This window comes from Selaginella moellendorffii, unplaced genomic scaffold (genome assembly GCF_000143415.4).
Source record: "Selaginella moellendorffii unplaced genomic scaffold, v1.0 SELMOscaffold_58, whole genome shotgun sequence".
NCBI lineage: Eukaryota > Viridiplantae > Streptophyta > Lycopodiopsida > Selaginellales > Selaginellaceae > Selaginella > Selaginella moellendorffii.
In genome coordinates this window covers 971,624-998,030 of record NW_003314319.1, presented here as the reverse complement: position 1 = coordinate 998,030, position 26,407 = coordinate 971,624, and the positions used below count along the sequence as shown (strand labels likewise).

The following is a 26,407-nucleotide window of genomic DNA, read 5'->3' as shown; positions in this document are numbered from 1 at the left end:
GCTATGGCGGCATCGATCCCCTCATTCTTGTGGCCACAGCGCCTGGCTGCGACGGCACGGCCATCGAATCACCGCGCCTCGACTATAAGGGCTGCCGCAGGTATGGATTGATCCCTAGGGTTTTTGCGCGCTTCTCTAGATTTCCAGCTTGCCGCAGTGGAATCGCCAGCGCCTAATCTCGTCCCGGCGATCACTCTCTCGGACAAGGCGCTCTCCCATCTCCAGAAGCTGCGAGCCGACCAGAAGAAGGATCTGTGCCTCAGAGTCGGGGTCCGGCAGGGAGGATGCTCGGGCATGTCCTATATCATGGATTTTGAGGACCGAGGCAACGTGAGAAGCGATGATTCCGTGATGGAGCAAGAAGGATTCACGATGGGTAAGCCAGGAGAATTCGAATTCTTTCGTTTTGTTCTTGCTAACTTCTTCTCTGCTTGCTTGCCTCACAGTGTGTGATCCAAAGAGCCTCTTGTATCTCTTTGGTATGCAGCTCGATTACAGCGACGCTCTTATCGGTGGTGGATTTTCTTTCAAGAATCCAAACGCGACGTCTACTTGTGGCTGTGGCAAATCCTTCGCTGCTTGAAAACAAAAGAAAAGTTCTTGTAAGTACAGTACTAGGGGATACTACACGGTAGAGTTCATAGTTACTCACGATGAAGGAGGTGGAGGTTCTCGAGTGCCAGGTCCAGCAGTGGTATCCTCGGTTTAAGTCGGTCTCCATCGCCACCGAGATTCACAGGCTTCCGGAGGCCTTCGTCTCGCACCTCCTGGACGGCGACTTCTTCGTCCCCTCGAGTGATCTTCCATCGAGGCTGGTTCCGGAGATCCCAGAGCTACAGGCTGACGGATACGAGAAGTGGGATGAAGAGGACGAGGAAGACGGCGGAGAGCAGCAGCAGCAGCCTTCTTTCCCCGAGCTCGAGGCGGAAGTGGAGGCTTCGATCCGGCGGCTTGGAGGAGCAGTGCTGCCGAAGCTCAACTGGAGTGCTCCCAAGGATGCAACATGGATCAGCTCGTCCAAGAACCTCAAGTGTCAGAGTTTTGGAGATGTTTCGCTGCTTCTCAAGGCCTCCGACTCGATCGTCCACGACCTGTGCCACGCCTTTGACAACTGCGACGACAAGCCGGCTTCTTCCACCGGGCGTCCGGAGGAGCTTGTGCTGGCTCTGCGCAAGTGGTATGATCTGAGGCCGGAGATGGAGTTTCGAGCGTTTGTCCGCCGGGGGGCTTTGCTGGGGGTCTGCCAGAGGGAAGTCACAGGTTTCTACTCCTCGCTCGTCAGCTCCAAGGACAGCTTGAGGACTGCGATCTCGGGGTTCTTCGAGAACAGTTTGCTGGGAAAGTTCGAGCTGGAGAGCTATACGTTTGATGTCTACGTGACGAAGGATCTGCGAGTTAGGTTGCTCGACTTCAATCCGTGGGGAGGCTCCACGCTGCCTCTGTTATTCTCGTGGGAAGAGCTCGAGGCCATGGGTGACGGTCTAGAGAGCAAGACTTTGAGCAGCTTGGGCAGCCTCACGATAGGAAGCGACGAGCTTCCGGCCAAGTCTACTCCAGTAGAGTTCAGGATTATCGAAAGAGAGGGGCTTGTGCAGCCCAATCTCACTGCCACTAGCGGTGTTCCTCTCGACTACCTCGACACCGGGCCTGGAAGTGCATGGGACGTGTTCTTTAGAAAAACCGAGGATGAATTGAAGAATCAGGCAAGCGAGGAATAGCTGAGAGCTCAAAAAAAAAAAAACTTTTCTCATGTTTTAGTACCTTCCAATCAATTGCTTTGCTTCACAGTTTGAAAGCTCTGGCGAAGTTGGATTTGACGAGACATTCTTTGCAGCATGTGAGCGTCAAGTCCAAACTTTTGGATGATATTCTTCTGCAATGAAAAGCCGTTATTTTTCAGGAAACGTAAAAAGAAGAGAATCGAGTACCTCTGATAAGCTTTGAGCTGAAAATGTGCCATCATAGCTTCGTTCCGGCAATCTACACACTTCGTTTTCTCCTTCAAACATTATCAGCGTTGGAAGCTGCCGAAGAGCAACTGGAAAAAGCCGCGTCAATTCACGAAAGCTTGTTTAGAGAAAAGAAACCTCCAAATTCTATGCCGTATTTAGCAGCAACACTCGGAAATCGTCCCAAGTCAATCCGTGAAAACTGCACACCGCTTTTCGAGTATCTGTACCACCACGGGATTACGATTGATTTGTTTTCTTTGTAAGGAAAGTAGTGCTCAAGACCTGACTGAGATTTCGGAGAAGAGTCTCCTCAGTTGAACGCAGCGAGGGGACCATACAGCTCCGAATTCAACCTGCGCCGCCATTATATATCATCACCTTTCAGAGAACAAGCATTTTCGTACCAGTCGAACGATATTCTGATTTCCGTCCGTAAGAAGATTTTCTAGTTGCAAAGGTGTGAGTGGAAGGACGTTACCTGAGAAAGTCATGAGTGTTAGACAAGCTCGGATTAAGCAACACCTACGACTTACCTTCATCTGAGGGCGCTGGCTGGACACAAAGAAGAAACAGCACTGGACACAAAAGTAAAACACAGTCTTAAAAACGAAGAAGAAAACTGTGAAAGAAGAAGACTCTATACTTGCAAAGATAACTAGGTACCATGCTAGAAGCCTCCAATCCAGCATAAAAGCGAGCAATGCCACCAAAGCCTGGCAAAAAGAAGAAAAAAGAGACAAGCTTAAGAACGCTCGAGACGGAGAAAAGAGAGAGAGCTTACTTTGGAGTATAAAAGAGCATCCGACAAGAAAACCTCCCACGTAATCCGCCTCACACACTTCGCGATTTTTCACCGATTAGGAAGCGCTCATCACAAACACACTTACCCTGATCGCCAGGACGATCCCCAAGCTCAATGCAGCTTGCATTTCCTGTTCACAACGTGAATTGGTACAGGGAAGAGCCAAAGCGCCAAAATCTTACCCATTTCTCGAGCCGCGATCGAGCAGAAGGCGCGGCAGATCGCAGCACCGTGTGATGGAGCACGAGGTATGAGATGATCGCCGCGCCGTGGAATGCGTAGTAGGGATGGAGCGCCCTGGGCCAATCCATCCCACTCCAAGCCCTAAAATCTAAGCGCTCCAAAACCCTAAAACTTTTGATTTTAAATTTTTACACATGGAGCTTTGTGGTAGCTTCGTCGACTTGGCGCAATCCCAGCCACTTGAAGAGAGCTTTATAGCTATGGCGGCAGGGAACTTCTCTAGAGCTAGAGAGGGCAAAAGAGAATGGGGATGGTGTTGGGGAAGATCAGCGTGGAGACACCAAAGTACGAGCTTGTCAGGAAGGAGGATGGATTCGAGGTGAGAGACTACGCGCCGCGCATCATCGCGGAGGTGAGCTACGATCCGGCGGAGATGAGGAGCGGCCGCGATGGCGGCTTCTCGATCCTGGCTGATTACATCGGCGCGCTGGGCAAGCCCAAGAACGAGCCCGCGCAGAAGATCGCCATGACGGCGCCAGTGATCACGAAGCAATCGTCGAGTGGAGGCGCAATTGCGAATGCGCCGGTGATCGAGAGCAAGAGCGATGGCCGCGTGACGATGCAATTCGTGCTGCCGTCTGGGCTGACGATGGAGTCGATTCCTCGCCCGATGGACGAGCGAGTGCGCGTGATTCCTCTTCCACAGCAGAAGTTTGGGGTCCTGGGATTCACTGGCGTCGCCGGTGATGATCTGGTGAAGAACAAGGTGGAGCTCTTGCGTAAGAATCTGGCAGCGGCGGGCTATCAGGTCGCGGGCGATTACATCCTCGCGCGATACAATCCGCCATGGACACCCGGATTTCTAAGAACAAACGAAGTGATGCTACCGCTAGAGTGATTTTCCTGGAGGATTCACCACGAGTAAATAAAGAGAGTTTTTACCTTACCTTCTTTGCATGGATTTTCAAATCCACGCGTGGCGGTGCTTTCTTTAGGTCGAGCTGCGATTGTTTCGTTTGTTCGTGCGCGACGCTCGCGCGGCGGAGGGATTTCGTCAGCGGGCGCGTCGATCTCGCGCGCGGCGCTGGGATTTCTTTCATGGCTCCGATCAAGGTATGGAAGATTCACAAGCGAGAGATCTTGTTTCACTGCGAGCGATCGTATCGGCAGGGGTTTTCGCTCTCTTTCAGCATTTCTCAGAGAGAAGAGGTTGCGAGAGATCTTGTTTCGCTGCGATCGATCTTATCGGCAGGTTTTGGCTCTCTTTCAGCATTTCTCTTGGAGGTGGAGAGAAGAAGTTCTTTTTCTTGAGAGCTTGGGAGATGGCTTCGAAGAAAAATTTCCAGGTACCTCTACCGTCGATAGCTAGAAATGCTAGAAATGTTGTGATTTAAAAAAAAAAAACTCTTTTTTCAGAGATAAATGGATCGAACTCAAGCATGCCATGCCAAATTCAAGGTCTGTCCATTATTGTCTCTCTCGTTCGATTTTTATACTCCCCTGATTTCTAGGAGCCACCATTCCTCTTGCTCCATTGATAAGCGACGATGAACGCGTGGTTATGGTAAACATCTGCTTAATTTATCATTAATGGCATCGTTTTATATTAACAGTGATTCATTCCTCTTTCGCTTAGGGTGTGAGGAAAGGAAGAAGGAAGAAGAATGGCCGCCGGAGCTGCTGTGAAGAAGGCTGTGGAGACCGGCTCGCGCAAAGTCTCTCACGGTGTCAAGCAAGTGGTCGGGCGGAGGGCTGACGACCCCGCCTTTGTCACTCGGGAGATTTGCATCGGGCTCGGCCTGGGATTGATGGGTAAGCGTTTCATCTCTAGCTCAGCTCACCGATTTTCTCGCTTATCGATTTCGTTTCTCGATTGATTTTCGATTTTCCGGTTGTTTTTTTCCAGTGGGCGCTGTGTGGAAAATGTGGCACGTAAACTATCGCCGCCAGGTGAACGAGTTCTACGATGCTCTGGACAAGGGGGAGATCACGGTCGTGATCACCTAGACGAACTTTCCATTTCTTCTCTCGAGAGAGGTAAGAGCTTTCATTCCCTCCTCGAATTTTTGCGCTGCTCGATCCAACTCGTTCGTTCGATCCAGGGGCTCCAAAAAAAATCTCTGGCATTGCCTGCCCGCTGCTAAAAATTTTTCCCCTCTCTCAGACAAATCTAAAGCTTTCGTTAGACCTACCTATAATAAACTAGCAAGCATCTTCCTCGTGCGCAAGGAATATCCCCCGGCACGCACAGATCCAACGGCTCCCCTGCCGCGCCCGCCACGTGTCGGTCAGACCCGCCGGGAAAACTTCCCGGCCGATTAGCTAGGGCTGGGGTCGGCGTTCTTGGGCGATCTCGGGCGATCACCGCTGCGGTCCGGGCGATCGCTCCAAAGAACGTTCTTGCTAGCGGGCGCATTCTTTCCTTTCTTTGCTGCCAAGAAAAGAAGGGAGGAGGGGCCGTGGAGGAGAGGGAGAGGAGAATCGAGAGTCCTGGCGCTCTAGGCTAGGGCTAGAAATCGTGCGCAGGGATTGGAAGGAGAGAGGAAGAGGAGAGAGCGCCTCTCGGTGTGAGATTTTCTAGGGTTTGTGGATGGACGAGGCATGGCAGCGCGCCGTGGAGACGGCGCTGGGCGGCGAGGATCCATCCACAGCACAGGCGCTCATGCTCGACGGCTGCGTTAAGTGCTCGCAGGGCCGCCTCCCACCCAGGTCTCTCCTCGAGCAGCTCATCCAGCTTACCACGCTCTCCATCGCCAACACGGGCATCTCGACGCTGGCCGATTTCCCGCGCCTCGCGCGCCTGGAGCAGCTCTCGCTCAGCGACAATCGCATTGCTGGTGGCCTGGATCATCTGGTCGAGGCGGGGCTCCACTCGCTCCGGGATCTCGACCTGTCCAACAACAAGATTCACAGCCTCGAGGATCTGTCGCCGCTCACCCGGCTGAGGCTCGTCTCGCTCGATCTCTACGAGTGCCCGGTGACCAAAGTTCCCAATTACAGGGCCCAGGTGTTTGGGATGATCAAGACGCTCAAGTATCTCGACAAGGTGGACGCGGACAACAACGAGAGGCCCGAGTCCGAGGAGGAGGAGTCCGAGGAGGAGGATGGGGAGGATGCTAACAGCGAGGGCGTAGACGAGGAGGATCTCGGCGGCCACCAAAAGCATGCAAACGGGCAAAGGCCACCGAATCTCTCCTCTTCTAAGGATGGCGAGGATGAGGAAGACGAAGAAGATGGCGGCGAGAATGAAGAGCTCGACGAGGAAGAGGAAGAGGAAAGCTTCCAGGAGTTGGCTGCCTCCGCCGGTGGCGCTCCGGGCGGGGTTGCTGGTGGTGTTGGCGGCGGCGGTGCCGCCGCCGTTGCTACTGCCAGTGGCGGGCAGGACGAGGAGAATGGGTCCGACTACGAGGAAGTGGAGGACGAGGAGGACGAAGATGGAGACAACGTGGTCGAGGTTCACGATGTTCATGACAGTGATGAGGAGCTGGCGGCGGAGGAGGAGGAGGATGAAGATGGCGAGGACGAGGAGGAGCTCCTGGAGCAAGCGCCGGGAGGGGCGGGAGGAGGAGGAGGAGGAGTGGCGGCTCCGCCGATGGCTGCCGCTGAGGGCGATGTAGAGATCCAGGAGGAGGATGAGAACGGGGAGATTGGCGAGGACGATGACGATGACGAAGAGGAGGACGAGGAGGAGGAAGAGGAAGAAGAGGTAAAAATTTTATTTTTCCATTGTTTGCTTTGGGTTTTGCTGCATGGGCTTGTGGATCTCACTCGGTCTCGGATAGCAGCTTGCAAAACTTGGTTTTTTTTTTTCGTTTCCTTCATTCCTCTGATGGGTTTCGTGTTTCGGTTCCAGGTCGAGGAAGACTATGGAACGGACTATCTCGTGCAACCGATAATGCAACAAGAGGAAGACGAGGGCGCGAGCGACTTCGAGCCGGGTGAAGGAGACGAGGAGGAAGACGAGGAATTCGACGAGGAGGAGACTCCCACCACGGACGACACCCCCGCGACAGCAACCGCGACCACCACCACAACAATAACAACCGCGGCAGCAGTAGCCACGACAGTAGCAGCGACAGGATCCTCGCGGAAGAAGCGAAGTAGAGGAACCGAGGAGGACGAGGAGGAGATTGTTGACACGAGAGAGCGGCCTCACAAGCGCTGATGAGAGGGAAAAAATTTCTCTATAGGAAAGCGAGCTGGAATTTGGAAGGAAAGAGGAAAAAAGGAAGAACACACACAACACAGGGAAGGGTGAAAGGATTTGACACGGGTTTTCTGATTTTGCTCCTCAAAATTTGCGTTTTGCTGCTGCTAGCGATCTGATCTGACCGACTGGTGTAAGATATGAAAGAAGAGATTTGAGAGAGAGAGAAGAGAGAGATGGATGATCCAACCACAACAACGCGGCGAGAAAAAAGTTTGAGGAGTATATAGCTGTTCTTTGTTCTTCGAGGGGGAAAGATCTTGTCTTTGTTTCTTTTACTGACAAACCAAAAACTTTGTACAAGGATGGCATTGTTTTTCCGAGCGAGAGAGCTGAAAATTTTGTTCTCGATAGATTGAAAGAGGGCTGGGATTCGAACCCGGGACGTTCGGGGTGCTAAGAATCGTGCTTATCCGCGAAAAGGAAAAGATTTAATCGGGGGCCACTAAAGTCAAAAGAATATTGGATTCACATGGCGTTTGCTGCCCGCTGCCCGTTGCCGGGCCACCACCAATAATGGCCACACGCACCGTGTTAGCCTGCCCGGTTGCCCGTGGCTATGGTGTCTCGAGCTTGTTCCTCCTCGCCGTCGGCGTCGTCTTGTTGTGGTCGGGGCGACTGATTGGAATGTGGCTGCGCCGGGGGATTTCCTGATAATCTGTGAGGCAGATAGAGAGAGGCGGTGATTTCTCTTGGATCTCTAGGGCGCCCTAGCTCCAGCTCGAGGTCGGTGTTATAATCGAGGTATGGGATCCAGTAGTAGCAGAAATCTTGATGCTTCTAGGCTGCGCTCCAGCAGAAGGGAGCGAGGCCATGCATCTGATGCTTGCCGCAACCAATCCGAGGTCTAGTGATCTTCTTTTCTTCCTCCTTTGATTCTTTCTTGGATGATTCTTTTGCTGCTCCTCCATTCTCTCTTCTTGATTCGATCGCGTGCCGCAAAATCGTTTTCTTGGTGCCCGGGGAGTGATTTTCTTGGTGTCTTGCCTCGCAGGGAAGGGTTTCTCGCGGCCGGCAGACAGGAATTTCGTCCGGGAGCGATGGCGCTGCGATATTTCGGCTCGATGAGGGCTCCTCGCTTCCTAGGGATGGTGGATCGCGGGGCAGGGATCAGATACAGATCGAAATTTCCAGGGGATCTAGCAGCATGGAGTCCACGGATCGTCCCCCCGGATGCTCGTGCACCGAGAGAGGCCGGGAGGCTCGTGAATCGGTGATTGTCGAGGTCGAGAATCCCCAGAGCTCGTCAGCCGCGAGATCGATCGCGTCTTCTTTTGACGAGGACAAAGAGGATGGGCTGGACAGTGACGAAGAACTCGATAAGTTGGACAGGTCAGGCGATGAAGAACAGGCTACTGGGTCATCGTCGTCGTCATCATCGTCCTCTTCTTCTCCGCTCGCCGTGGAAAATCCTCCTCCTTCCAGCGAAGCTACTACCAGGCAGCGAACTCCACAGCAACTGGCTCGTGATTCCAACCAGTTTTTCGACGAGATCCCCGTCGATCTCGTGCGTGCCGTGGATCACTCCGGGCGAGAGTCGCGACGCAACAGTGGGAGGAGGTTCTGGGACGCCTTGACGAGGGCGGCATCGCACCGACGCAGCACCGCTCCTATCACCATTGTGGCGATCGAGGAGATCGATGACAATGGCTCCTCCACCAGCCGCTGGAACTTTCAACACTGGAGGAGCTCGTCCGATGCCGAGCACACGGAAGGTGACAGAGCCATGGACTGGGAAGAACGAAGACGACACGTTCGTTCACATGTAAGAAAAGCTTTCTCTTTTTATTTTTCTCATGCCTTCGTTTTTCTCACGTAAGATTTTAACTTCTTTCTATTGTTCTTGGTGTTCGTCTTCCAGGTTTGGGCGCTGCAACGACTTAGCGGGGGTCTCCAAATTTCTCATGGCCACGAAAGAAGCTGTCCTGCCGCTGGGCAGTTCAATGGCCACTGTTCCTGTGAAACTCAAGCCAGTGAAGACTCTAGCACGAGAGCAAGCATCTCACGCATTATCATGCTTGCGGAAGCACTATTCGAGGTTCGTAGCATTCTTTCATTCGTCCATTTTGTTGCCTTTTGTTTTCGTTTGATTTCAAGCTGAGATTTTTGTTACTGCTTCAGGTGCTTGACGAGATCCACAGGCAATCAGTAGCACTGTCGCAGTCTGCGAGTATGCCTTTGGCATTGCTTCCTGCTCCAGATACAGTAGTGAATTCGATCCCGGTTCGTTCTTACAAAAGGGCCGAGGAAGCTGCACAGTAAGTCCTTGAGGATAAAGTTTTGCGCGTTGAATAACACATAGATCGCCGTGCGCTTCAGGTGTCACATATGCTTGGTGGAATATGAGGAAGGGGATCAGATCCGGGTTCTGCCGTGTCAACATGAGTACCACCAGGCCTGTGTCGACAAGTGGCTCAAAGAAGTTCATAGGTAAATAAATGAGAGAGGACCTTTTCTTGCTTGTCTTATTCTAACTCTTTTGTTCTTGCTTAATGCAGGGTGTGCCCCTTGTGCAGGGGAAACGTTTGTTCCAAAACCATCCCTGCGACGGGAAACGCGGAAGCAGGGATGTAGTCAATCTGTATATAGACGTAATACGGAAGTACATAAGAATCATTTTAATCTCATACTCATTTACTCGTTTCCTTTTTTCGTTCTTTTTTTATACAGGATCACAATCTATGCTTCGCAGCAATGGTCGATTTGTTTTCTCCGTTTTTGAACAATCAACAAGACTGGATCAACTTTTCGTAAGATTTCCATTTCATGTGTTTACTTCCCCCACTTCCAGAATACATTGGAGCCGCACTTGTACTTATCTTTGCCCTCGCACTCGAGCTTCAGATCGTCGCTCAAGAACTTGACATCCTGGATAAGAATATGCAGCAGCAAATTCAAGGCTGTGCTCAAGCTCGCTACTACCGTACCTGTTTCTTCGCGAGATCTTGGCAGCCGGTGAAGTTGTACGGGAACCTGCAAGTATTGAACTCGACTGTGTAGGCACGGGCCAGGTTCGCTCCACTCGTTGTCAGTCGCTTCTTATCATTTAGCTCCTGCAGCCAGATCTCTCGCGAGTAAGATCTACGCAAGCAGCCTCGACGCGACATACCTTGTTAGCAGCAGACTTTGCGAGAAGATCTTCCACAAGCCCGGCCTTGGCTTGCTCGCCGGACAGCAATCCTCCAACGAGCAACGCAGCTGCTGCAATCCCGACGATGTTTCTCCTGCTGCTCTTCTCGTCTTTGCCTTGAGCTGCCTTGATCGCCAAGTTGGTCTTGAGAGGAGCCGCAGTGCTGGCCTGGGAAGTGGTTTGTGGCTTGAGCAGAGCTGGAGATCCCAGGAAAGAAGTGGCCGCCATCGCCCCCTTTGGAAGAGCTTCCAGCGAAGGAAAGATAGCGAGAAAGTGGACGCTGTTTCTATAAGGTAAGCTGTTTGGATTGCAGGGGAGAGATAAGGGGGTGGAAGATAAGGCGCTGTGATAGGCCGGGCTACGAGTGACATGGCACTTCACTTTCCATGCTGGAATTTTGTGTGGTGAGATTGACTGTTTTCGCTTGCGTTTCACACGCAGTTGCAAGTCAATTAAAATTCACAATGAAATTTAAAGGTAATAGTAATCACTGCCAAAATCTGGAGCCTTACATTGCATTTTTATGGGTGCCAAACGATACTACTAAAAGTTTTTTTTACAAATATAAATTATGTTTTTCATTGTTGAGCTTTACTTAGACGTGATCTTTAGAAACATGATCGCCCAAAGGATGAATTTTTATAATGTATCAGCTCCAATGGCGACGACTCGCCTGAGGAAGTGAACTTCCTGCTCATACGCTTCTTCAAATAGTAAAGCATCGCCATTGCCTGATGGACACTGTGGCATCCTCATGGTTTGCTTGGGATCTGCCAATCTAGCGATAATTGTCTTTAAAGAATGTGCGTCGAAAATTCCCATCAGCTATACCATGGCACTATGAATCCTCTTCCAGATCGTCCTGGAACTCGGCACCAGCCTTTTGGATGTTAGAGAGGAGCACATAAGCCAGGGGATGCTCCGGAACAAGCGCGAGCGCATTCCTTGCCACCCTCTCCGCGCGCTCGACGTCCCCGTGCCCCTTGCAAGCGCCCAGCAGCGTCGTCCACGATAGCCCATCCGGCCAAAACGGCATGCTCGCGATGAGATCCTCGGCCTCCCCCAGCCTCCCCGACCGCCCCAGCACGTCCAGCACCGCCCGGTAGTGCTCCACGTCCGGCGTGACGCCATAGTCGCGCGGCATGGCCGCGAAGTAGCCGTAGGCCCTCCTCACCAGCCCGGCGTGGCTGCACGCCCCCAGGACGCTCATGAAGCTCGTCTCGTCCGGCGGCATACCGCAGAGCTCCATGGACCGGAAGAGCGCCAGGGACTCGAGCGCATGCCCGTTCCTCGCGTATGCCCCGACCATGGCGTTCCAGCTCGCAAGGTCTTGCTCCTCGACGCCGTCGAACACCGCCCTCGCCTCGTCCAGCTTCCCACACTTGCTGTACATGTTGACGAGCGCGGTCCTCACCACCACCGAGGCGAGGCTCGAGCTCGGGAGGAGAGCGTGGATGATCCTCCCGTCGGCGAGAGCGGACAGCGTCGCGCAGGCGTCGAGGGCGATCGAGAATGTGTAGTCTGTGGGAACGGCCGTGCCTCGCAACGCCATCTCCCGGAAGAGATTGAGGCTCTCCAGCGGATGCCCTGACTGGGTATATGCTGAAAGCATTGCGTTCCAGGCCACTGCGTCTGGATTTGTTATTCGATCGAACATTTCTCGCGCTTTATCAAGACGATCGGACTCTGCAAGGTGGTGGATCGTTGCGGTCCATGTCACGACGTCCTGTTGGGGCATCTTTGAAAGTATAGCAGCTGCAGTGTGCATATCTCCTCTTTGGGCATATGCTTGAGACAAGGTGTTCCAAGTGATGTTATTTCGGTGGCTCATCTGATCAAACATAGACTTTGCTTGCTCAATTTTTCCAGATTCGAAGAAAGCGTGGATAATTGCGTTTAAAGCAATGACGCTGCGCTGCGGTAACTGGCCAAATGTAGCAACGGCCCCGTCAAGACACCCATTCGCGGCATAGACGTGTAGCATGGCATTCCACGTTACCATGTCTCGCCAGCTCATCCTGTCAAACGCTGACGCGGACTGGTCAACGCACCCCGCTTTCCCGTACGCCGTGACCATCATCGTCCACGTCACCATGTCGCGCTGTGGCATGCGGTCAAACAGAGTCTTCGTTTGCAAATAATGCCCCTTTTGGGCATTTGCGGACATGAGAGATGTCCACGAAACTGTGTTGGGATGTGGCATTTGATCGAAAAGCCAATTTGCCTCTTTCAATTGCCCATCATCGGCATAGATTTTGATCATTGAGTTCCATGAAACTGTGCTCCTCGCAGGCATCAGATCGAATGTGAGCCTGGCAGCGTCAATGTGACCGTTTATGGCAAACCCAGTCGCCATAACAGTCCACGAGATTACATCGCGCCTCGGTGTTTCTTCGAAGATTTGCCTAGATTTCTTGAGTTGCCCGACCTGTGCATGCCCAGCGCCCAGTAGGTTCCACGTCGCAACACTGGGATCCGCAAGCCTGTGAAAAATCTCAAGAGCCTCGTCAACCTTGCCGCACTTGGCATATTTCTGGACAAGGATTTCTTCTTCTTCCAACATCCTGGATTTACCCAGTAACTTCCCCAGCATCAGCTTAGTTTAAGAAGCTCATAAAAGTAAGCGATGGAACCTTGGAAGAATCTTAGAGCCATAGCTTGGAAGAATAGAGTTTGGAAACTCCCAATTTTTCCAGTTATACCCATCCAACTGGCCACATTATTGGATGGACCCGACGAAAAATTTTAGTCTTTGAAAATATAAAACCTGGTTTCAAAGAAATGAATATAACTCATTTTAGAATTAATATTCTTCTATACGAGTGAAATATATAAATTACTATTTAAATTGAAAAACCCTAGGTCATAAAAAGGGCAACCCTAGGTCAACTTGTCAAATATGTCATCTGATGAAGATTACGAGGATTACGAAGGAAGGCCGGGCAAGCGCCAAAGGCTTCTCCAGCAAATCACAAACTTGTCCGACAAGGAGGTAATTTGTGTAGGACGGTCAGCGAGATTTCTCATGCAAGCTCTCGTATCTCTGTAGCTGGAAGCCCTTGTCAACCAGCTCCAGGGAAAGGATAAGAGTGACGAGCTGTTTGCCAAAACACCATGCGAAATCAAGGAGCAAGAGTTCTGGCAGCGCTTTGGCTTGCTCTCGTTTTGCAGGACAATGCCCCTTTACGATCGGTCCGTGCTCTTTATTCGCTGTTGGATACTTCAAACCTTCTCGCAGGTTTTGCGTAATCGAGATGCGTGACGAAACCCTGAGGTGCATTAGCGACCTTGTTACCTCGGACGTGCTCTACTCCACTACCTTTCAAGGCGAGGACCCTTCCGAGGCACCCATTCTCGACAGGATGACGCGCAACCTCGGCCGTTTTACGAGACCCGGGCCGGAGAAAGCTGCCATATACAGCAAGAAAGAGCCCGATAGAAAGCAAGGCTTTGCAGTCAAGTACGCAAACAACGAGGAGCTCCTCGTCGATCCGGATCCGGAGTTGTCGTCAGAGGATGAAGAGGAGGACGTTGCACAGTGTGCGACTCTCGCTTCTTCTTCCGTCGTGCTGCTGCATGTGTTCAAGAGCGTCCAGACCGTGCGTGGCCAGCAGCTGAAGTTCGTCAAGGAATGGAAGACCAAGGCTGGGATCAAGGATCTGTTCCAGCCTGCGATGTATGCCATAGATGAGCTCCGCGAGACGGCAGCACTCTCGAAAGATTACTGGCGGCCGGTTTACATCATGGTATGTTCTTCTGCTTCATAAATGTGGCTCTAACTTCGTGGAGATTTCCAGGCCGAAGATAAGAGCCGGTGGTACTACGGAGTTCTAGAGATAGACGGATTCGTGCAGGTCCGACACCAAAGGATTGTTTCGAAGAGCTTGAAATGTAAGTTGTGCCATTGCTTTTCCCAATTGGCATTTTTCTCCGTGAACAGGTTTTCCAGAGAAGGAAGCTCCAGTCAATCCCAAGAAGTTCACTCCAAGCGCTACTCAAGAAGAAGTACTGTTCCAGTTCGCGATGTGGAAAAAGAAGATGGCTCTGGAGGACATGAAGGTGCCGGATGGCCTCCATCCAGTTGGTCGCTTCTTCTTCTACACGTAAGAAAGTTTTCTTTTCCCGATTTCAAGCTCGTCTCTCATGCTCAAACTCTCGTTCATGCAGCCTGCAGCAGGGCTATGAAATGCCCAGCACCTCTGCGAGTCGACCACTGGGAACCGAAGCCAAACGCTACTTCGATGGCATGCTCAAGGTTCTCGTCGGCCGTCGAGAGACCAACTGGAGCCCCACTGATGCGCTTCAGGCATGGCGTAGCCGCGAGTTTTTGGAAGAAAAGGCTGGACGGGCAGCCGGCGTCCCGGCTCAACTGTGGCCTCTTCTACATCCCCAGCGAACCAGTAACACAGTTACCAGCTAAAGAGTTTCGTTTTGTTTGGTTCCGGTTTCTTAAACTTGTTGTGGCAATGAAAACAAGAATTTTCTGCAGTGGAATCTTAGAGCAAAGAGTTCTTGTTCTTGACGGCCATGGCGGAAGGAGCAAGATCGACACCAATATCACAGAGCACAAAAGGAAGGAAAAAAAAATTGCTTTATGAGGAGACGTGGTATAAGGTTCCAACTCAAAACACTTTCCTCGGCTTTGGTCTCAAGGAGTTTATCTGTGGGAAGCATTGTGAGTCTCGTCTACATGAGCTGGAATTTTTTATGATGCTCCAGAGGAGATTGCTCGCAAATACCGCAAGGCAAAATAAAAGAGCGAGAAATATGAGGAGCGGCTCAAATTTCCTTCTATGGAAATGAACCAAACGTAACTAACACAGGAAAATCTTGAAACGAGTATAGCATCCTGCACATCCGCAGGGCTCCAGTTGATCACTCGCTGGCTGACGAGAACCTAGATTCGTTTTAACCTTCTGGTCGTGGGACTTTGTGGCAATGAAAAAAAACGATTTTGTCTTGGACTTACAGTGGAATCTTAGAGCAAACAGTTCTTGCATTCTTTCACGGCTATGGCGGAAGGAGCAACGCACCGCGTGATTGACACAAATGGCATCAAGATGCATATCGCGGAGATGGGGTCAGGTAAGGCAATCAAAGAAACGAGAAGCAAAAGATGATTTTGAGAACATGATCGATCAGGAGGGCCGACTGTGGTGCTGCTCCATGGCTTCCCCGAGACGTGGTATACATGGAGGTTCCAACTCAAGGCGCTGGCGGACGCTGGATTCCACGCCGTTGCTCCAGACTTGCGAGGCTATGGTCTCACCGAGTGTCCCAGGGATTCATCCGGCAACTTCAAGCTCACGCCTGTGGATCTGGTGGGAGACATTGTGGGTCTCATCTATGCTCTTGGAGGAGATCCAGTACGTACTCCTTTACCCCGTCCTTTCTAGTTTTCTAAATCCTCTCTCCATCGCAGGTGTTCGTAGTGGGTCATGACGTTGGAGCTTTCACCGGATGGAACTTGTGTCGCATGAGGCCGGATCTCGTGAGAGCTTATGCTTCGCTTGGAATTCCCTTAGGAGGATTTAGAGTCCCCCCGGAAGAAGGATTCTACGTGAATCGTTTTGGTGTAAGTCCGTGAATCACTGCTCCAACTTTGAGCTCACAGCTCTACATCATTCTTTCCAGGTACCTGGGCGAGCCGAGAAAGACTTCGCTCGATTCGACACGGCCACCGTGCTCAAGAACATCTACACGCTCTTTTGCCGGTCCGAGCTCCAGATCGCCGGGCCCGACGAGGAGATCATGGACTTGGTCACTACCTCGGACGCCATCCCGAGCTGGCTCACCGAGGATTTCATCAAAGTCCAGTCCGAGCTCTACGAGAAGTCCGGCTTCGAGTGCCCGCTCTACTTCACGTATCGCGATAACAGGAGGTAAGAATTCTTTGCATTTTCTGGATCTAGTTTGATCGATTTTTGCCGCAGGAAGTTCGAGCTCATGGCCCCCTGGATCAACATGCCGGTGACGAGCCGCTGCCTCTACATCATTGGCAAAGACGACTACGTGCGCAAGTTCCCGGGGCTGGAGGAGTACGTGACCGGCGGTGGAATGAAGCGAGACGTCCCCAACCTCGTCGACGTTGCTGTTCTTCCTGGCGGCCACTTCGTGGAGGAAGACTCGCCCGAGGAAGTGAACTCCTTGCTCATACACTTTTTCAAAGAGTAAACGTATAAAAGTAAAAGTCAATAAAAGTCAATAAAAGTCAATGTGTACTTGCCTAGCCCAATAGGATTTAGGGTTTAGGATGATCCGGAAGAGGATAGCTGGAGCTTGCGCTCGATCTTTGCGGCGTGGCTTCGCACACACACCCGATGATCGCGTCTACGGCGGCCCCAAGCCGCAATCTCCATCAGCAAGGGTCACGCTGCGGCATTTGCAATCCAAGTATGCCGCCAAGGAGCCGATCACCATGGTCACGGCCTACGATTACCCTGGCGCCGTCCATGTCGATCAGGCGGGCATCGATATCTGCCTAGTTGGGGATTCTGCCGGTAAGCTTTTCTTCTTTCTTGTGATCGATGGGAGAAAAAATGTTATCTCCAATTTGCGCAGGGATGGTTGTCCATGGCTACGATACCACGCTGCCCGTGACCATGAGCGACATGCTCACGCATTGTAAAGCTGTGCAGCGAGGAGCAAATAGAGCTTTTCTCGTTGGGGATCTTCCTTTTGGGAGCTACGAGCTAAGCTCCGACCAGGTCTCTAAGTTTCTTCCTTTTTTTGCTAGAATTGGTTTAGTTCTCTTAGGCTGTCGAGAATGCCGTAAGAATGCTCAAGGAGGGAGGGATGGACGCGATCAAGCTGGAAGGTGGTAGCGTTTCTCGAGTAGCAGCAGCCAAGGCCATTTGCGAGGCCGGCATTGCAGTCATGGGACATGTCGGCCTTACTCCACAGTCGATCAGTGTTCTTGGCGGATTCCGGCCTCAAGGACGGAGTTTCTCTGATGCGGTCCAGGTATTCAACGTTTTCTCTCTTTGTTTTGCTGGCAGCGATTCGTAAAACATCCAGGTGCTGGAGAGAGCTTTGCACTTGGAAGCTGCCGGATGTTTTGCTACGGTTCTCGAGTGTATACCATCGCCAGTGGCTGCTGCCATCACTTCGTCCTTGCAGATACCAACCATCGGCATTGGAGCTGGGCCTTTCTGCAGTGGCCAGGTTTATAAGAAACTTAACGTTCTTCGCTCGGAAACTTACAAAGGAAAAAACGCTTCTTTTTTTTTCCATTGCAGGTTCTAGTTTATCACGACTTGTTGGGAATGATGCAGCATCCTCACCACAGAAAGGTAATACTGTCTTTAAATCTTTTGCTTCTCTGCTCAAAGTTTTCTTTGCTCGTGCAAGATAACCCCGAAATTCTGCAAACAATACGCAAAAGTGGGAGATGTTATACAGCAAGGTCTCGCAGATTACCGTGACGAGGTCCTCAGCGGTCGCTTCCCTTCTGCTGCTCACACTCCATACCGGATCGATGAGCACCAGACTGAGCTGTTCCTGAAAGAACTGGAGAGCAGGGGCTACCATTCCGCGGCAGAATCGGCCGCCGTGGCCGCGGAGAAGGACTCTGCGGCCGATGTCGAGAAATCATGTAATGTAAAAACCGCCCAGCCAGCCTCGTAACTTTGTAAGTTGGTCCATTCTTTCCGGAAGACTATAAGTTCGTCCATTCTTTCCAGAAGACTTCACATCAGACTTGAAAGTCTGATGTGATGTTCTTGCTGTCTTCAACTAGAAGTTTGACATTGGCCATTGCAGGTAGACACGCAGAAAGAACGAAAGCAAAAAAATAAAAATAAATCATTCTCTTATCATCGGTCAAAAGAAGCTATGTTCACACTTCCTCTCTGTAGTTACTTTTATCCTCGGCGATTGGAGCCTTTGATTTCTCATCCAGGTATCCTCCATAGGCGTACGAGATGAACCCCCAGACGGAGAGAACCAGCGCCATGATCTTCACCCCTCCCAAGTTGTCGTGGAAGAAGAAGAAGGCGAAGATTGAAACCAGCGGCGTCGAGGCCGTGATCAAGATCCCAGAGAGAAGCGACGAGGCCAGCATCGCGACACCGGTCACGGCCAGATACTGCACCTGGTAGAGCACGGCGCTCCAGAACAAAGTCATGAAGTACGAGACACGGCCGCTCTTAAATACCCGCGACTCGGCCGAGATCCGCGAGAAGTCCCCGTTGATGGCCATCCCGATGGACAGCACCACGGTGGCGACGATGTTGACGAAGGTCATGAGCTCCGCCACCGCCGAGCTGGACGAGGCCATCAAGTTCTTGGTGACGAGCTCGAACAGCGGGATGAGGAGGCCGAAGAGCACCGCCGCCGCCAGCGTCATGACGAAGCCGAGGATGTACTGCGAGTGCGTCAGGCCGGGGGGCTTGTCCGAGCTGGAGTGGAGGCCGACGAGCACGGTGCTGCACGTCATGAGCACCACGGCGTTCCACATGAAGGGCGAGAGTGGCTTGCGGACAATCACCAGCGCGAAGAGGCTGGTAAACACGAGCTGCGTGGAGATGAGGATGGAGCTCGTGGACGCTGGCAAGTAGGAGATCCCCCAGGCGTAGAGGAGGCAAACTCCCCCGTTGATGGCTCCCAGCACGACGTAGGCGGAGGCGAGCTTGCGGGAGATGGAGAGGATCTCGCGCAGGCTCTTGGTTTTCTGGAGGAAGAGCATGGAGGCGCTTAGCGGCCAGCCGGCGACTTGGATCCAGGCGGACAGCCATCGCCGGGAGCCTCCCTGCGTGAAGTAGAAGCGGCCGATGAGGAAGGCGGAGACAGTGCTGACGACGGTGACGACGCCGGAGAGCGCGAGCATGAGCCAGTAGAGGCGGCTCTTCCGCTTCAAGTTGCTCCACAGGGAGTTCTTCTTACTCTTATTCGTGTGCTCCTCCGCGGCCGCTGCTACTCCATCTTGGTGGCTGCTCGAGCAGCGGTCATTCCTGGCCTCCGCGAGCTCCAGCGACATGATCTACTGATGGTAAGCTGTGATCTCCAGTGCTTTTCAACTGATGGATCGCGTGAGACGCGTGGGAGGCATTCTTTATTCGTTCCCGGAGCTTTGAAATCTACAGGCCACCCAACAAGAAGCACAGGATTCTTGCTCGGGAGATCGTACGACGTGAATAGCACCACGTTGGCTAGTCTGCCTTTGAAAGTCTATCGCCATAGCTTAAAACATGTACTTAAAACATGAGACAGAAGAAGAGTCCTGATGCTTTCACTCACTTGGGCCCTCCAGAAGCCACTCGCTCACGTCGAAATCATCCAGGACAACGTTGTCAAGGTTTTGGATCTCTCCGGACTCCAGTTTGATGTGATGCATTGGATCAACTTGCGTGTTATTGCTCCCAAACACATGGTCTTGTTCTTGTCCTTGAGGTTGCAAGACACCACCACCCTGGAATTGCAAATTCTCTTCTTTCATAAACAGTTGCTGCCAATCCTCACACTCCTCCTCCTCCTCATCATCATCATCATCACACTCCTCGTCGCCCCCTCCTTGGCTCGAGCTCGATTCCAAAGCGCTAGTATCTGTCGAGGGCGAGCTTGGATCAGGCGAGCCTCGATCCTCTCCAGACGCGTTTGCATTATTCATCTCCTCGCGATGCTGCTTGATCACCCTCGCCATGGACGCCGGCAAGAGCTTCAAGTCGGGCTCCCCGTCAGTGCTGACAAAGCGGTAGAACTTCTTCGTCTCCTCGTGGTAGACTAAAAGCTCCACCACGGGGTTGGCCAGGAGATTGATCTCCCACGCCTTTTTGAACAGGCCCCCGACGCGTTTCTTGAAGCAGCTCTTCCTCGCCTCGGGGTCTGTGATGAACTTGATTGGGATCTTCTTCCTCCCCCCGCTCTTCTTCTGGCGATCATCCAATGCGTTAACTTTCGTTCATTGCTTGCGAGCAGACGATGGAAACAATATAAACTTACCTTCTTTGCTGGAGGAGGTGACATGCTTCAATGTAATCATGGGGATCGTAGGGCAAGGATTTTCTTGCCTTAAATCTGCGAAGAGAATCTTGAAAGAAATACGCCATATACGGCACTGCGTTTAACGATTTAACGATCGAGAACGCGTTCTATAACAATGGTCTTGATCTAGTGCTTCACCACCGTAACTGGGCACTGGGCGGTGTTCACCACGTAGTTGCTGACGCTCCCCAGGATTGCACTGATCCAAGAAACAATCACAAACCCGTCGGTCATGGATAGATATGATCACTCTTTCTCTCTCACGTAGCGTGTCTGTGATCTGTGATCTATGATCTTCCAGGATAGGAGATGGTCTCTTACCGTTTGAGAGGGCCGAGGCCGCGGCTTCCCACGACCATGCAACTCAGCGGGAAATCAGTGGCAGCATCGCAAAGTTTCTCGCGAGGATCACCGTAGTAGACCTTTCCCACCACCACGATCTGGCAGAGCGACAGTGCAAAGCATTAGCAAAACCCACACATATATGAATCGATCGATCGATCGAGGAGATGTGTACGTGCATTTTTCTCTCGCGCGACTTGCTCCAGAAGCGTCACGACTTCCGCGTCTGGAGTGACGCCATAGCCTTTCAAGATCTGCCCTTCGCCCAGATCGCACAGGGGGATCAGAGCTATCACAAGCCACAGCGATCACTTTAGAAAGAAAAGAAGAAGAATGAGAAATCGCGGGCTTACGTGATCCGCCTTGCTCCCAGAGCTGCGACTTCCCTTCGAGCTCAGTCTTCACCACCATGAAGAGTATCAAGTAGTCGCCCCCGCGCACCACATTCTCCACTGTCCATTTCAGCGCGGCCTTGCTGCCCTCGGAGAAATCCATGGCCACTCCCACCCGTCTCTCATGCGCCGTCGCCATTACCGATCCTGCAAGTCGATCGATCCAAAGCCCTGTATCCAATTCCTCCAATTAAACTAGCTCTCGGTCTGATCTAGCGAACTCCTAGCATCATACCCAAACCCAAAGAGGATCCTCCGCGCCGATCGCTCGAGGTCAATCCACCAAACAGTAGTACTAGCACTGCTAGAAGTGACGTAGACACCAAGGAAAAGTAAAGAATGCCACGTGGCGTAGCCACGAGCCGTTGGATAAGATTCACCCGCATTATCCAAATTAAACCCGTTTTTTTACTAAACCAAGTTACATAATCAGGATTAATTAAATACATGATAATTTACAGTAAGTTGCGAACCACATCCTTGAGGCTTGTTTTGTTCTTCTTCTTGGCGGGCATGGGCATCGCTATTTCTTCCCGGGAGGAGCTGCCATTCTCTTGAAACGCCCCTGGCTCGTTTCGCTGTGGAGCAGCAAATCCTCCAGCAAATCCTTCCACAGGAACTTCTATCTTGTAGCTTGCTTTGCTCTTCTTCATCGCTGTGTCTTCCTTCGCTACTTCCTCTTGAACTATCCGTGGCTTGTTTTGCTGTGGAGCTGCAAATCCTTTCGCAGGAGCTTCCCTTGTGATCGAGGGAAGGAACGCAAAATCCGCCAGCAAGTTGTCAAACGCCTTGTCCGGCTCAAAGCTCGGAAGCTTCACAGTCTCGGTGATCACTGTCGCTGGAGGAGTTTCGGGAAGTTTCAATGTCTCCGAGCAAGCTGCTAACTTCCGTGGCTCAAGACTTGGAAGCTTCAAAGTTTCCGAGCAAGCTGCTAACTTCTGTGGCTCGAAACTTGGAAGCTTCAAAGTCTCCGAGATCACCAGTGTCGGATTTGCTCCAGCTTCTTGCGTGGTAGGCCACAAGTCCAAACTCGATGATGTAGTTGGCAAAGTGAGCGTCTTCGCCAGAGTCGGGGTAGCCATCCCTTGCAAGTGCCGCTTCTTCTTCGGTGGGAGTTCTTCGTTCTCCGGCCCGTCCATCTCTTCCAAAACTAGAGTATCAAAAACACTCACCCTCTCCTCATCCTGCTCTTCATCTCCGGCTTCATGCTCCGAGTTTTCTTTCAAAAGCTCTGGTTCTTCTTCTTGTCGTGGAGGAGACTCTTCCACCAGCCGAGATCCCAAAGCCTGCCTCACGTCGTAATCGTCCTCCGGAGGAACACTGTCCCTCCTCAGCGCCTCCTCCAACCATCTGTGACTCAAGACTCTCAGCTTCTTGCTTGAAACCAGCTTGTTCTCCGAGAAAGAGAGACCGGCTTCACTGTGATCCCTTTCGCTGTCCCAGAACACGATCATATGAGTCGCTCCAGCAAGAGACGGCTTCACAGCACCCTTGCGCAATTCCACTTCCACTTCCAGCCTCCTGAGAACGACTCCAGCAATCATCGCTTCATCTGCTACTGCCGCCTCGCGAGGATAGTAAAAGTAGAACGAGCAGCCTTCAAAGATGTTCTTCCTGTCGCCAAGGCTGCCCCTGTGCTCGTCCACGTCTTTCTCGTTCACTGAGAGGTCCTCGACTCGCATGCGTCCAAACAGCTGCTTCATGTCTGCCTCGTCCACTTCCACAAAGTAGTGATCTCCAAACTCGTCCAAAGTGTCCTTGAGAGTCTCCCTCGTTTTGTACGAGAGGTGAAGCATGTACTTGGGCCTGAGCGGAAGGAGCTCCTTCGCAGCAATCGAGTCCATAAACCACGAGGAATGGATCACGTCCCCTCGCTTGGTTGCGGTCTCGTACAGAAGGCCCTTCGGACTCTCGGCAAGGACGTGAGTTACGTCGCCATTCAAGTTCATCGAAAACTTCCCTCCATACTCGGCCACCAGCTTGTGGAACCTCTCCTTCTCCTCGAGCTTGAAATTCACCAGGAAGAAGACCAGGCCGCTGAGCATGTCGGACACCTTCTTCACACCGGAAACGTCTGTTTGCTGCATATGAGGCGCCAGCAAAGGAAGCTTTGGAGCTTTCTTCTTGGGAGCCCTCTCCTGTTTCTTCTTCCGGCCGCCATCACCATCTCCATTTACACCAGCACCTGCGTCCTCCGCCACCATCCTCACAAGCTCCTGGATATCCAAGCACTCGTTCCAAGGCTTGTCGTACCGGACCCTGGTAACTCTTGGAAAGCGGAGGCTGTAAGGCGAGGCAAACACCTCCGACTTGATCTTTCGGATATCGCTCTTCACCTCCAGGAGCACAGACTTGTCCGGCTGCTCGATCCACACGTCCGGGCGCTCCTTGGCGTTGTTAGTCACCACGTAGTAACTCGGAGGCTTGGTGTTCTTGTCATATTTTCTGAAATACGGCCTTAGTTTGTCAACCAAAACTCGGCACTCTTCATCGCTGAGCCCCGTGCCAACCTTGCAAAACGAGTGGAACTTGGTCGGATACCCGCTCGCTGGACGCTCGGCAATGCCGAGAAGAAACTGAGCCACATCACCACCCCGCCGTCCCGATCCATAGTAGCCACCAATGATCAGCACATCCATCTCGCTCTCCTTCACGTAGTCGGGCTTGAGCTTCATCCACTTTCCACTCCTGTCCCCAGGCTCCCACTTGGAATCGAAGTCCTTGACGACGATTCCCTCCTCCCTGTTATCCACGGTCATCAGGAAGAACTTCTCGACGTCGGCAGCGGACTGTGGAGTGATCGACCAGAGCTGGCCACCGCAGTTCCTCCGATCCGGCTGAAGCAGCTCGAGCCGCCCAGGGACAGTCGTCACCTTCTGCTCGAGCAGCTTCTGTCGCTCGCAGAGAGGCTGGTGAATCACGCTGCAATCGTCCAGGTAGAGAATGTCGAAGACGATGTAGCAAAGCTGCTCGTCGCTCTGGACGCCATCCTTGGCATTCTTGGCCACCGCATGAATTGTCCCAAACTCGGCAAACTTGTTCGTCACTCGGTTCCACACCACCATCTCCCCGTCGAGGATACACTTCGACGCCTTGACGTTCTCGCAGATAACGCTGCTCATGGCCGCGGCAAACTCGACGTGATCGATGGAGCTCCTGGAGAAGAAGTGGACCTCGTTCCCATCCTTATGGACCTGGCAGCGATCACCATCGAACTTACACTCGGCGATCACCCTCTTCCCCCTCATCCTCTTCCACGCATCCTCGGCGTTCTTCACCCGGGACGCGAGCTGCGGCCTCACCGCCTTGCCAACCTCGATGTCCTGGCGCTTGAATCGCACCTTGGGATCCACCAGCTTCTCGCAAACCAGCTTGAGATCGCACGTCTTGTTGTACACCTCGTCGGCGTCGGGGTGGAACTCCTTGAAGACGGTCTTCTCGCTGATGCCCAGCTTGAGATCCTTGAGGATGATCATCACCAGCCACTTCATCTCCACGGGATTGGTCTTGTTGATGAACTCCGCCAGGACCTTGGATTTCTCCTCGCGGCTCTTCACCTCGGCCAGCTGATCCAGGAGCTCGTTCACGCGCTTGACGGTGAGGCCGCCCGAGGTGTGGCTCTGGCGGCTGCCCACGATCTCGGCGGCGACCAGCGCAAAGTTACCGGCATTCTTCCCGACGCTCGACCCACCTTTGCGCCAGTTGACGAGCTTGTCGGCGTCGCTGGATCCCTTGGCCAGGCCCAGCGCGTCGGCGAGGCACTTGGCCAGCACCGATTCCTTGAGGCCGTAGTTGCCGCGCTCCCTGTCCAGCTCCGGAAGAACTAGGCGCATCACGCTGAAATACTCGCGATCGGTGTAGAAGTGATCCAGAAAGGTGCGGAAGGTCTTGCGCTTCACCGGCAGCTTCTTGCTCTTGGAAATGCGCTCCAGCATGTCGCTGACGGCGCTGAATCTCACCGTGTTCTCCCCCATCAGGCCCCGTGATCATCACGCTGCTGCCCACCAAGAACCCTAAAATCTGAATGACTACATGCACAGTATATTCTTCTGCCCTATAAATGGTGGAGCCAAAAGGTCCTTTAATACGGAAAATTAGGGTGTGGGCTCATTTCTAGACATGGCTCAATGATTTATATAGCAAGAAGTTTGATATAGAATTGATGAAGATCCATTCAGTCTTAAAGGTTTGCACTTTTTAGGATGGTGAGGATATGCAATAGCATGTGGACTCTCTGGGCTATATGCAGATTTAGCTTCTCAAGGCAAGGACCATAAGGTTTTTGACTCCGTGCAGAATGTGAAGCTCTCCAAGTCACTTTTGAGAGACTGGGATGACGTTGCCAAGGCATTGATGTGGGAGCCAAACCTTTCATTTGATGAAACAGTAACAAAGTTGGTGAACGCTTCCTTGCTGAATAGAGAGAGGTCCCAAAGTTATAAGGTGCATTGCACCATGTTTGTGAGGAGGTTGGAGGCTGTTGGTGGCAGCCATGGAGGCTGTGGACGTGACAGTGGAGGCCATTGTGGGGAAGGAAGATGCATCTCATATGGTGGTGGAGCGGCCTCCACTCTACACCAGCATGGAGGGCATGCTGGTAGGACTCTTTGCAGCAAACAAGAAACACACATTGGTCAAGACCATTGCAAGTTGTGCCAGGAATTTGGGCATTGGGCTTGCAATTGCCCAAATGCTATAGATGTTGTAACAAACCTTGGAATAAAAGGAAAACAGTGTTGTTGTCTTCAATGACAATCGTGTCACTTTTATGGACAAACAAAGCTTTTACATGATGGGGCAAACACTATTGCATGGGAAAACTTATATGAAATATCCCCTTTCGGTTATATTACCACAAACAAATTTTGAGACTAAAAATTCAGAGAGCAGTGCCTATATTTGGCATTGTCATTTTAGTCATGCCAGCTATAAAGCTCTCCAAGATATCCTTCTGAAGAAGATGGTAATCAAACTTCATCTAAATATTAGCTTCATTTATACTTTTTGAGAATCATGCATGTTGGGGAAACACCATCATAGAATCTTTGCTTTGTCTACACTATGATCATCCTAGCCTCTAGAGTTGATCCATTCGGACCTTTGTGGACTAATAGAAGTGCTCAATCATTTTGGTGTGAAATATATTATAACAGTGATTGATGATTTCAGTTGAAAAAGCATGCATTTTTTTTTTATGCTGAGGTTGTGGAGGCTTTTTAGCTATACAAGGCCATATTCAAGATGAAGATTGGGAAGACTTCTATACAGATGGCAGAAAAGAGTATGTCAGCAATGCTTTTAGAGATATTTGCCACGCAGCATGTATCTAGCATAAGTGACCACTTGCTACACCTCACAGAAAAATGGTGTTGTGGAGTGTAAGAATTGGATGTTGGTGAATGTTGCTCACAGCCTCCT

At 51.9% G+C, this 26,407-nt stretch overlaps 14 protein-coding genes and 1 long non-coding RNA gene across 18 annotated transcripts; 9 read left to right on the top strand and 6 right to left on the bottom strand.

Annotated features, from left to right (window-relative positions):
* Positions 1-3: 3 nt before the first annotated feature.
* LOC112351181 (iron-sulfur assembly protein IscA-like 2, mitochondrial) lies at positions 4-453 on the top strand. Its single transcript, XM_024688540.1, has 2 exons — positions 4-100; positions 140-453. The coding sequence occupies exons 1-2, from the start codon at positions 4-6 to the stop codon at positions 451-453; spliced, it is 411 nt and encodes a 136-aa protein (XP_024544308.1).
* Positions 454-573: 120 nt separating this feature from the next.
* Positions 574-1,897, top strand: LOC9655065 (cell division cycle protein 123 homolog). Its single transcript, XM_024688596.1, has one exon. The coding sequence runs from the start codon at positions 654-656 to the stop codon at positions 1,716-1,718; it is 1,065 nt and encodes a 354-aa protein (XP_024544364.1). The 5' UTR covers positions 574-653; the 3' UTR covers positions 1,719-1,897.
* Positions 1,533-3,105, bottom strand: LOC9651167 (thioredoxin-related transmembrane protein 2). 2 transcript variants are annotated; one of them, XM_024688597.1, is made up of 11 exons: positions 2,937-3,105; positions 2,840-2,884; positions 2,734-2,790; positions 2,596-2,665; positions 2,486-2,527; positions 2,357-2,430; positions 2,235-2,305; positions 2,088-2,173; positions 1,929-2,038; positions 1,762-1,873; positions 1,533-1,647 (listed from the first exon to the last, which is right to left on the bottom strand). In XM_024688597.1, exons 1-10 carry the CDS (start codon positions 3,063-3,065, stop codon positions 1,769-1,771), a joined length of 789 nt encoding a protein of 262 aa, XP_024544365.1. In that variant the 5' UTR covers positions 3,066-3,105; the 3' UTR covers positions 1,533-1,647; positions 1,762-1,768. The 2 variants fall into 2 exon arrangements, with proteins under 2 accessions (XP_024544365.1, XP_002983504.1); XM_002983458.2 differs by lacking the exon at positions 1,533-1,647 and having other exon boundaries at positions 1,730-1,873.
* A 136-nt stretch (positions 3,106-3,241) lies between these two features.
* Positions 3,242-3,835, top strand: LOC9651166 (heme-binding-like protein At3g10130, chloroplastic). The gene has a single exon (XM_002983544.2). It carries the CDS (start codon positions 3,242-3,244, stop codon positions 3,833-3,835), a length of 594 nt encoding a protein of 197 aa, XP_002983590.1.
* Positions 3,836-4,094: 259 nt separating this feature from the next.
* Positions 4,095-4,398, top strand: LOC112351208. The gene is made up of 2 exons (XR_002994046.1): positions 4,095-4,283; positions 4,354-4,398. It is a non-coding gene; the product is annotated as an uncharacterized LOC112351208 (long non-coding RNA).
* A 157-nt stretch (positions 4,399-4,555) lies between these two features.
* LOC112351207 (cytochrome c oxidase subunit 5C-like) lies at positions 4,556-5,161 on the top strand. The gene is made up of 3 exons (XM_024688643.1): positions 4,556-4,749; positions 4,844-4,974; positions 5,040-5,161. Exons 1-2 carry the CDS (start codon positions 4,602-4,604, stop codon positions 4,942-4,944), a joined length of 249 nt encoding a protein of 82 aa, XP_024544411.1. The 5' UTR covers positions 4,556-4,601; the 3' UTR covers positions 4,945-4,974; positions 5,040-5,161.
* Positions 5,162-5,277: 116 nt separating this feature from the next.
* LOC9651165 (acidic leucine-rich nuclear phosphoprotein 32-related protein) lies at positions 5,278-7,486 on the top strand. The gene is made up of 2 exons (XM_024688639.1): positions 5,278-6,643; positions 6,791-7,486. Exons 1-2 carry the CDS (start codon positions 5,528-5,530, stop codon positions 7,100-7,102), a joined length of 1,428 nt encoding a protein of 475 aa, XP_024544407.1. The 5' UTR covers positions 5,278-5,527; the 3' UTR covers positions 7,103-7,486.
* A 147-nt stretch (positions 7,487-7,633) lies between these two features.
* LOC9655064 lies at positions 7,634-9,925 on the top strand. Of its 3 annotated transcripts, none has more exons than XM_002983542.2 (7): positions 7,634-7,989; positions 8,139-8,909; positions 9,006-9,182; positions 9,266-9,402; positions 9,464-9,574; positions 9,643-9,735; positions 9,815-9,925. In XM_002983542.2, exons 1-6 carry the CDS (start codon positions 7,891-7,893, stop codon positions 9,716-9,718), a joined length of 1,371 nt encoding a protein of 456 aa, XP_002983588.2. In that variant the 5' UTR covers positions 7,634-7,890; the 3' UTR covers positions 9,719-9,735; positions 9,815-9,925. The 3 variants fall into 3 exon arrangements, with proteins under 3 accessions (XP_002983588.2, XP_024544409.1, XP_024544408.1); XM_024688641.1 differs by having other exon boundaries at positions 9,643-9,746; XM_024688640.1 differs by lacking the exon at positions 9,815-9,925 and having other exon boundaries at positions 7,635-7,989; positions 9,643-9,791.
* On the bottom strand, positions 9,748-10,786 carry LOC9651164 (photosystem I reaction center subunit N, chloroplastic). Its single transcript, XM_002983457.2, has 3 exons — positions 10,254-10,786; positions 10,072-10,197; positions 9,748-10,012 (listed from the first exon to the last, which is right to left on the bottom strand). Exons 1-3 carry the CDS (start codon positions 10,500-10,502, stop codon positions 9,917-9,919), a joined length of 471 nt encoding a protein of 156 aa, XP_002983503.2. The 5' UTR covers positions 10,503-10,786; the 3' UTR covers positions 9,748-9,916.
* Positions 10,787-11,112: 326 nt separating this feature from the next.
* LOC112351180 (pentatricopeptide repeat-containing protein At4g02750-like) lies at positions 11,113-12,867 on the bottom strand. The gene has a single exon (XM_024688538.1). The coding sequence runs from the start codon at positions 12,865-12,867 to the stop codon at positions 11,113-11,115; it is 1,755 nt and encodes a 584-aa protein (XP_024544306.1).
* Positions 12,868-15,223: 2,356 nt separating this feature from the next.
* LOC9651162 (epoxide hydrolase A) lies at positions 15,224-16,495 on the top strand. Its single transcript, XM_002983540.2, has 5 exons — positions 15,224-15,359; positions 15,417-15,640; positions 15,697-15,849; positions 15,909-16,156; positions 16,208-16,495. The coding sequence occupies exons 1-5, from the start codon at positions 15,287-15,289 to the stop codon at positions 16,446-16,448; spliced, it is 939 nt and encodes a 312-aa protein (XP_002983586.1). The 5' UTR covers positions 15,224-15,286; the 3' UTR covers positions 16,449-16,495.
* Positions 16,496-16,503: 8 nt separating this feature from the next.
* On the top strand, positions 16,504-18,088 carry LOC9655063 (3-methyl-2-oxobutanoate hydroxymethyltransferase 1, mitochondrial). Its single transcript, XM_002983539.2, has 6 exons — positions 16,504-16,774; positions 16,836-16,981; positions 17,031-17,237; positions 17,292-17,438; positions 17,513-17,566; positions 17,625-18,088. Exons 1-6 carry the CDS (start codon positions 16,528-16,530, stop codon positions 17,898-17,900), a joined length of 1,077 nt encoding a protein of 358 aa, XP_002983585.1. The 5' UTR covers positions 16,504-16,527; the 3' UTR covers positions 17,901-18,088.
* LOC9655062 (probable purine permease 5) lies at positions 18,068-19,264 on the bottom strand. The gene has a single exon (XM_002983456.2). It carries the CDS (start codon positions 19,249-19,251, stop codon positions 18,112-18,114), a length of 1,140 nt encoding a protein of 379 aa, XP_002983502.2. The 5' UTR covers positions 19,252-19,264; the 3' UTR covers positions 18,068-18,111.
* A 1,038-nt stretch (positions 19,265-20,302) lies between these two features.
* LOC9655060 (universal stress protein PHOS32) lies at positions 20,303-21,327 on the bottom strand. The gene is made up of 5 exons (XM_002983454.2): positions 21,225-21,327; positions 20,951-21,160; positions 20,777-20,886; positions 20,577-20,695; positions 20,303-20,454 (listed from the first exon to the last, which is right to left on the bottom strand). Exons 2-5 carry the CDS (start codon positions 21,126-21,128, stop codon positions 20,382-20,384), a joined length of 480 nt encoding a protein of 159 aa, XP_002983500.1. The 5' UTR covers positions 21,129-21,160; positions 21,225-21,327; the 3' UTR covers positions 20,303-20,381.
* Positions 21,328-21,377: 50 nt separating this feature from the next.
* Positions 21,378-25,002, bottom strand: LOC9655059 (DNA ligase 4). Its single transcript, XM_002983453.2, has one exon. The coding sequence runs from the start codon at positions 24,961-24,963 to the stop codon at positions 21,445-21,447; it is 3,519 nt and encodes a 1,172-aa protein (XP_002983499.1). The 5' UTR covers positions 24,964-25,002; the 3' UTR covers positions 21,378-21,444.
* Positions 25,003-26,407: the final 1,405 nt, after the last annotated feature.